Raw genomic sequence first — 9,067 nt, forward strand, 5'->3', positions numbered from 1 at the left:
CACTTTTTTTTTTTTTTTTTTGATGAGATGGAGTTTTGGTCTTATTGCCCAGGCTGGAGTGCAGTAGTGCAATCTTGGCTCACCACAACCTCCACTTCCTGAGTTCAAGCAATTCTCCTCCTCAGCTTCCCAAGTTGCTGAGATTACAGGTACCCACTACCATGCCCAGCCAATTGTTTATATTTTTAGCAGAGACAGAGTTTCGCCATGTTGACCAGGCTGGTCTCGAACTCCTGACCTAAGGTGATCCACTTGCCTCAGCCTCCCAAAGTGTTGGGATTACAGGCATGAGCCACTGCGCCCGGCAGCCTCGGCCTCTTGAATATCCAGAACTTCAGGCACATGCCAGCATTCCATACTGATTTATTTATTTATTTATTTTTTGATGGAGTCTCGCTTTGTCACCCCTTTTGGAGTGCAGGGGCATAATCTCGGCTCACTGCAACCTCCACCTCCCAGGTTCAAGCGATTCTGCCTCAGCCTCCTGAGAATCTGAGACTACAGGTGCATGCCCCCACGCCTGACTAATTTTTGTATTTTTAGTAGAGATGGGGTTTCACCACGTTTGCCAAGCTGGTCTCAATCTCCTGATCTCATGATCCACCCTCCTCAGCCTCCCAAAGTGCTGGGATTACAGGCATGAGTCACTGCGCCTGGCCTAATTTTTAAATTATTTTGTTATTGTAGAGATGGGGTCTCGCTATGTTGCGCAGACTGGTCTCAAACTCGTGGCCTCCTGTGATCCTCCCACCTTAGGCTCCGAAAGCATTGGGATTATGGGCATGAGCCATAACACCCAACCCTTCCCAAATATTTGAATTACATGTAACTGCATTTTCTTTGTTAAAAAATACTGCTTTTGGCTGGGGGTGGTGACTCATGCCTGTAATTCCATCACTTTGGGAGGCCGAGGCAGGTGGCTCACGAGGTTAGGAGATCGAGACCATCCTGGCTAACATGGTGAAACCCTGTCTCTACTAAAAGTACAAAAGCAAAATTAGCTGGGCATGGTGGTGGGCGCCTGTAGTCCCAGCTACTCAGGAGGCTGAGGCAGGAGAATGGCGTGAACCCGGGAGGCAGAGCTTGCAGTGAGCCAAGATCGCACCACTGCACTCCAGCCTGGGCGACAGAGCGAGACTCCGTCTCAAAAAAAAACAACAACAACAACAAAAAAAAAACAACAAAAAAAAAACTACATTTTGTTCCTAAAATTGAAATTCACGGTTCTGAAGTTCCAAAGTCTGTTCGATGTAAGTATTACTTTTGGTGGAATATGTTTTCAATGTGAAAATACTTATTTACTGTAATTAATTGAAAATGTGTGGTTCTTTATGTCTTACAGATATCCCTCCTAAATGTACAACCAAGGATTTGCTACCAAAAGAGAAGAGCAGTACAGAAGCAGTATTCCACACAGTGATGTTGGAAAGACACGAAAGCCCTGACATTGAAGACTTTTCCTTCAAGGAACTTCAGAAAAATATGCATGACTTTGAGTGTCAATGGAGAGATGACACAGGAAATTACAAGGGAGTGCTTATGACCCAGAAAGAACGTAAAAGAGATCAACGCGACAGAAGAGACATAGAAAACAAGCTTATTAACGATCAGCTTGGAGTAAGCTTTCATTCGCATCTGCCTGAACTGCAGCTATTTCAAGGTGAAGGGAAAATGTATGAATGTAAGCAAGTTGAGAAGTCTACGAACAATGGTTCCTCAGTGTCACCACTTCAACAAATTCCTTCTAGTGTCCAAACCCACAGGTCTAAAAAATATCATGAACTTAACCATTTTTCATTACTCACACAAAGACGAAAAGCAAACAGTTGTGGAAAACCTTACAAATGTAATGAATGTGGTAAGGCGTTCACTCAGAATTCAAACCTTACGAGTCATAGGAGAATTCATAGTGGAGAGAAGCCTTACAAATGCAGTGAGTGTGGCAAAACCTTTACTGTTCGTTCAAATCTAACTATTCATCAGGTCATCCATACTGGAGAGAAACCTTACAAATGTCATGAGTGTGGCAAGGTCTTCAGGCACAATTCATACCTTGCAACTCATCGGCGAATTCATACTGGAGAGAAACCTTACAAGTGTAATGAGTGTGGAAAAGCCTTTAGAGGACATTCAAACCTAACTACCCATCAGTTAATTCATACTGGAGAAAAACCGTTCAAATGTAATGAATGTGGCAAGCTCTTCACTCAAAATTCACACCTTATAAGTCATTGGAGAATTCACACTGGAGAGAAACCTTACAAGTGCAATGAGTGCGGCAAAGCCTTTAGTGTTCGTTCAAGCCTAGCTATCCATCAGACAATCCACACTGGAGAAAAACCTTACAAATGTAATGAATGTGGCAAAGTCTTTAGGTACAATTCGTACCTCGGAAGGCATCGGAGGGTTCATACTGGTGAGAAACCTTACAAGTGTAATGAATGTGGCAAAGCCTTTAGTATGCATTCAAACCTAGCTACCCATCAGGTCATCCATACTGGAACAAAACCTTTCAAATGCAATGAATGCAGCAAGGTTTTCACTCAGAATTCACAACTTGCAAATCATCGAAGAATTCATACTGGAGAGAAACCTTACAAGTGTAATGAGTGTGGGAAAGCCTTCAGTGTTCGTTCAAGTCTGACTACCCATCAGGCAATCCACTCTGGAGAGAAACCTTACAAATGTATTGAATGTGGCAAGAGCTTCACTCAAAAATCACACCTTAGAAGTCATCGGGGAATTCATTCTGGAGAGAAACCTTACAAGTGTAATGAATGTGGTAAAGTCTTCGCTCAAACGTCACAACTTGCAAGGCACTGGAGAGTTCATACTGGAGAAAAACCTTACAAGTGTAATGACTGTGGCAGAGCCTTTAGTGATCGTTCAAGCCTAACTTTTCATCAGGCAATACATACTGGAGAGAAACCTTACAAATGTCATGAATGCGGCAAGGTTTTTAGGCACAATTCATACCTTGCAACTCATCGGCGAATTCATACTGGAGAGAAACCTTACAAGTGTAATGAGTGTGGCAAAGCCTTTAGTATGCATTCAAACCTAACTACCCATAAGGTCATCCACACTGGAGAGAAGCCTTACAAATGTAATGAATGTGGCAAGGTCTTCACTCAAAATTCACACCTTGCAAATCATCAAAGGACTCACACTGGAGAGAAACCTTACCGATGCAATGAGTGTGGGAAAGCCTTCAGTGTTCGTTCAAGCCTAACCACCCATCAGGCAATCCATACTGGGAAAAAACCTTACAAATGTAACGAATGTGGCAAGGTCTTTACTCAAAATGCGCACCTGGCAAATCACCGAAGAATTCATACCGGAGAGAAACCTTACAGGTGTACAGAGTGTGGGAAAGCCTTTAGGGTGAGGTCAAGTCTAACTACCCATATGGCAATCCACACTGGAGAAAAACGTTACAAATGTAATGAATGTGGCAAGGTCTTCAGGCAGAGTTCAAATCTTGCAAGTCATCACAGAATGCATACCGGAGAGAAACCTTACAAATGAGTGTGGTGAGGTCATTAGGTACAATTCACTCTTTTCACATCAGTTAATTCATTCTTGACAGAATCCTTACAAATGCAGTGACAGTGGCTAATCCCTCATGGGTTGAAGCATTAATAGATATGAGAGGCTGTAAGCAAGAGACATCATGTAAACATGTGGCAGAGGGTTTATCCAGGCCTCGCAGGTTACTAGGCATCAAAATTTATATCTTTGATGAAACGAAACAAATGTAATATGCATCCTGAGGCCATTACCCAGTGACTGACGGTAAGTGAGGATCCCTATGAGGAATAACAGTCTCTGGTTTCCCTGTTTGCCTTTGATATTATACACTGTAGAATACTCAGCAGTCCAAATATGATAAAATTATATATTTTAACTCATATATGAAAAGATTGCAGGATATTTGTAGGCAGTCAGTTACCTTCACCTTATGAAATGTTTTATTGAGTTATTTAAGGTTTTTTGGAAAGCCTACTATTGAGTTTCAGTGTGAACTCTGAAATCTGTTATTGTGCATCCTTACACACCTTCCATGGTGGTTTCTTGGAAAGATCATTGGGATGGAATGATCATCAGTTGGGTGAAGATCATTAATTAGGTGAAGGATTATTTCTATCCAATTTGTGAAGAAGGAGGACTTTGCTTTTAAAATCAAGTATTGTCGGAATTAGCATTTGGGAGTGGCGAAAAACAATGTAAAACCATGATGTCACTCACCATTCTGATAATGTTCAGGGTGCCTTTCTCCTACCAGGAGAGTACTGTGGCTTAGAAGAAAGAAATGGTCTATCAACTGAACATGAAATGGAGCAGGCCAAGACCCTAGGACATTGGGATTTTTGTGGGAGGAGAGTAATAGGGAATTAGACACTGTGTGGTAGAAATACTGCAGGGGAAAAGGTCGCCCCCTTATCCATTAAAGAGCAATACCTGTTGTTTAGCAAAGAGTGATGAAAAATTGATCTTGTTTTTGAAATTGAAGAGAGAGGCCAGATGCAGTGGCTCATACCTGTAATCCCAGCACTTTGGGAGGCAGAGGCAGGCGGATCACCTGAGGTCAGGAGTTTGAGACCAGCCTGACCAACATGGAGAAACCCCATCTCTACTAAAAATACAAAATTAGCTAGGCATGTTGGCAGGTGCCTGTAATCCCAGCTACTTGGGAGGCTGAGGCAGGAGAATCGCTTGAACCCGGGAGGCAGAGGTTGCGGTGAGCCAAGATCGTGCCATTGCACTCCAGCCTGGGCAACAAGAACAAAACTCCATCTAAAAAAGAAAGAAATTGAAGAGAGAGTAGTTGTCAGAGTGAAGAGTTTAATCAACAGAAGTAGAGTAACATATTCTTTAGTAGAACTCACATTATCTGCTTAAAGCACACTTTGCTAATGTTTTATTCAGAATGTATCATAGATATAATGTTTTAACTAATAAAATAGAATGGTTTTTCTCTATGAATGAATCACATTCTTTCTGCCAACATAGTTTTATCCTGTTTCAGTAGGATACTTCATCACAATAACAACGCACCACTAGGCTCTTAAAGGATCAAGAACAATTTTTTTCATGGTGAAATCAAATAACACAGTTTTGGAAACCTATAACCACATTTTGCGCTTGAATTATGTGCCCCACACTGTGGCTTAGGATACTTTTGGGGGTATAACGAAAATCTTACTGAAAGTTAATTTCACATTCTTACACCCCAAAATCTTCATTGCCATTGATGCATATGCACCATATTATGTTTCCACATCAGTTTCTTGTGTGCCGAGTAAGACCTATGCTATGCATCTTGGTTTCCATGAAGTGAAAATACGTAGTAAGAATATGGGAAATATAAATTAGGCCAGGCACGGTGGCTCACGCCTGTAATCCTAGCACTTTGGGAGGCCAAGGCAAGCAGATCACCTGAGGTCAGGAGAAACCAGCCTGGCCAGCATGGTGAAACCCCATCTCTACTAAAAATACAAAATTAGCTGGGCTTAGTGGTGCATGCCTGTAGTCCCAGCTATTTGGGAGGCTGAGGCAGGAGAATTGCTTGAACCCGGGAAGTGGAAGTTGCAGTGAGCTGAGATCATGCCATTACACTCCAGCCTGGGCACCAAGAGTGAAACTCGGTCTCAAAAAAAAAAAAATTTTTAAAAGTTGGCCAGGCATGGTGGCTCACGCATGTAATGCCAGCAGTTTGGGAGGCTGAGGCGGGTAGATTACTTGAGTCAGGAGTTCAAGACCAAAGTGGCCAACATGGTGAAACCCCGTCTCTACTAAAAATACAAAAACATTAGGCAGATGTGGTGGTGCACGCCTGTAAATCCCAGCTACTTGGCAGGAGAATGGCTTGAACCCAGGAGGCAGAGGCTGCAGTGAGCTGAGATCATGCCACCGCACTGCAGCCTGGGCAACAAGAGCAAAACTGTCTCAAAAAAAGAAAAGTGGAGAATAAAGATAAAACCTCCTTCATGATGTTCTTGGAATATTGATATAATTTGAAAAGATTAATGTTCGTGAGTTTCCTCTTAAGAGTGAATATAGAAAATGAGAGTTTTATTTTGTTCTGGTAGATAAACTAGGAACATGTATGTTTGCTTACCACACGCAGGCATGACTCTCCCATAACCTGTTGAGTATGTTTACTTAATATTCAGCATGCTGCTATTCAGCATACATTCCTGCAGCAGCTTTCCTCCTCTGAACTACCTGTGTTGCTTCTGGTAGAGACCATGCTTCCCAGCCTACCAGATGGCTAGCCTGCAGGCTGCGACCCTTTGTAAGAAACAAAGGTCTCCTTGCTAAAATTAGACATTTTTTTACCTTTTTGGTCAATGCTGTTAAGGGTTTCTTGGTGGACACTCTGTGGCATCCTGAAGCAATGTGGCACGTCATTGTGAGAGCGCTGAGTATACTGTTTGCTCAGGTCTCTCTTCTTCCTATAAAACCATCACTTCTGTTCCCATGATAACGAAGTCCATTAATCTGTGCACGGATTGATTCATTCATGACAGCAGAGCTCTCATGATCCAGTGACCCCTTAAAGGCTCCACCTCTCAATATGGCCACACTGGGGATCAAGTTTCCAAATGAGTTTTGTTGGGGATAGTCAAACCAGAGGAGTATTGTATTTTATTTTCAATTTCCATGTATTACTTGCTAGTATATAGAAATAAAGTAGTTTTTGTATGTTAATTTCGTAGTCTATTTCCTTAAAATCTCGTTCTCCAGATTTTTTAGATTTCTTAGGGTTTTCTACATAAACTGTTCTATCAATTTCCCATTGCTGCTGTAACAATTACCACAAAGTGAGTGGCTTAAAACAACACAAATTTAGGCTGGCATGGTGGCTCACGCCTGTAATCCCAACACTTTGGGAGGCCGAGGCAGGTGGATCATGAGGTCAGGAGTTTGAGACCAGCCTGGCCAAGATGGTGAAACCCCATCTCTGCTAAAACTACAAGAAAGCCGGATGCGGTGGCATATGCCTGTAATCCCAGCTACTCGGGAGGCTAAGGCAGGAGAATTGCTTGAGGCGGAGGTTGCAGTGAGCCGGGATCGTGCCAACGCACTCTAGTCTGGGCGACAGAGCAAGACTCCGTCTCAAAAACAAAAAACAAAAAAACCCCACAAATTTATGCTGTTAATGTGTGGTAGTCAGAAGTCAAAACAGGTTTACAGAACTATGATCCTTCTTGGATCTCTAGGGGAAAGTTTATTTCTTTACCCCTGCTAGGTTCCAGAGGCCACTTAGATCCTTTACCTCATGGTCTACATCCCTCCGTTTTCACAGTCAGAAGGTAGTGTCATAAAACCTCCTTGTGTCTTTGCTATGCAAGCATTGCCAATTCTCTGTGATTCTAAGTCACCTGTATTTTTCCTATATGGACTCTTGTGATGATGTTGCTTTAACCAGATAATCCTGGATATTCTGCCACCTCAAGGTCCTCAGCCAGATGACATCTGCAAACTCTGCTTTGAGAAACCATGTAATAATGGGTATAGGGCTATTGATAAGGAAATCCTTTGTATGTGTATCTTTGGGGGTGGGGGTCATTAGCTTACCACAACCATCACATTGTCTACACTATTATGCTTTCCTTTTTGGTCTCTTATTTTTCTTATTTCATTTATTAGTATTATTCTTTTCTAGATGGAGTCTTGCTTTGTTACCCAGGCTGGAGTGAGGTGGTGCAGTCAGAGCTTACTGCAATCTTGAACACTTGGGCTTAAGGGATCCTCCTGCCTCAGCCTTCCAAAGTGGTTAAATTACAGGCATGAGCCACCTCACCCAGCCACCAGCCAATTTTCAGGGTTTTTTTTTTGTAGAGATGGGGTCTCCCCATCTTGCCCAGGCTGGTCTCAAATTCCTGGACTCAATCAATCCTCCTGCCTCAGCTTCCCAAAGTGCTGGGATTACAGACGTGAGCCACCACCCTCAGCCAAGAATTGCCAACACTATGTGGAATAAAAGTGGTAAGAGTGTACATCTTTGCCTTGTCCCCAACCTTGGGAAGGAATCTCACTTTTTGACCATGAGGTATGCTGTTTGCTGTAAGGTTTTGTAGGTACCCTATTGAGGAAGTTTTCCAACATACTGTTTTCCATAGTGGGTGTGCCATTGTACATTCTCACCGCCAAGCGTAGGAGGATTACAAACTCTGTTAACTGTGAAGTAGGTTCACTTCGCACTGGTTACCAAATGTCTGACTCCAGTGAGACAGAACCCATGCACACAAGTTCAGTAAAGTGAGTTTACTACTGACAGGCAACAAGGGGCAGTAGAAGCCTAGGATTGATTCATTGCAAGCTGGTCCCCCAAGGCTCAGGAAAACTGCTTGGGGAAGATGGAGTCTTATCTACTGGTGTCCCACCGGCACTGATGCTGAGGGACCCCAGAGAGCACCCACCCTAGGTTTTATGGCACATGGCCTCGTGATGAGCCGCCCTAAAGCACTGAAGGATAGCCTGTTCTTTGAAAGGGGGGCAGGGGCCTCTGGAATGGAGCCCAGGCTGCTTTGGCCAGTTTCTTCATATTTCAGGGTATTACCTTCCCAATACATTCTGAAGTTATTCTTGAGAACTACAAGCAAAGAAGGAGAGAAAAATAATTTAAGATCGTTCCTTTAATGTATACATCCCATGGTACCTTACTTCTACAAAACCAAAAGACAGCTCAGGAAGCCTTATCAAATTTGCTGTCTCCACATCTCCTGTTGGAACTTTCAAGTGCCCAATTAACAATATCAAGTTAATTAAGAAGAGAATGGATGGGGGAAAATAGTGGAGATTCAAAGGACTTCTCTCATGAAGGTGGGCATTTTAAAACGGTCATTAAGAAAAAAAGTGAATAAAGCAAGCATTCATGAGCTGGGTATGGTGACTCACACCTGTAAACCCAGCACTTTGGGAGGCCGAGGCAGGTGTTCGAGACCAGCTTGGCCTACATGGTGAAACCCCGTCTCTACTAAAAATACAAAACAATTAGCTGGGTGTGGTGGTGCACACCTATAATCACAGCTACTCTGGAGGCTGAGGCAGGAGAATG

General features: G+C 43.0%; 1 protein-coding gene across 4 annotated transcripts in view; it reads left to right on the forward strand.

Annotated features, from left to right (window-relative positions):
- Window positions 1–6,714, forward strand: part of ZNF160 (zinc finger protein 160) — a 40,842-nt gene extending 34,128 nt beyond the window's left edge. For 3 of the 4 annotated variants that reach the window (XM_017859323.1, XM_017859324.1, XM_017859325.1), the window contains one exon: window positions 1,343–4,805. In XM_017859323.1, the coding sequence (XP_017714812.1) occupies window positions 1,343–3,528 (2,186 nt within the window). In that variant the 3' untranslated portion in view covers window positions 3,529–4,805. Of the gene's footprint in view, window positions 1–1,342 lie in introns of all 4 variants that reach the window. The other variant, XM_017859320.1, reaches the window with a different exon arrangement.
- The last annotated feature ends 2,353 nt before the right edge of the window (window positions 6,715–9,067 follow it).

Source organism: Rhinopithecus bieti, unplaced genomic scaffold, assembly GCF_001698545.2.
Source record: "Rhinopithecus bieti isolate Rb0 unplaced genomic scaffold, ASM169854v2 scaffold_50799, whole genome shotgun sequence".
NCBI classification, from domain to species: Eukaryota; Metazoa; Chordata; class Mammalia; order Primates; family Cercopithecidae; genus Rhinopithecus; species Rhinopithecus bieti.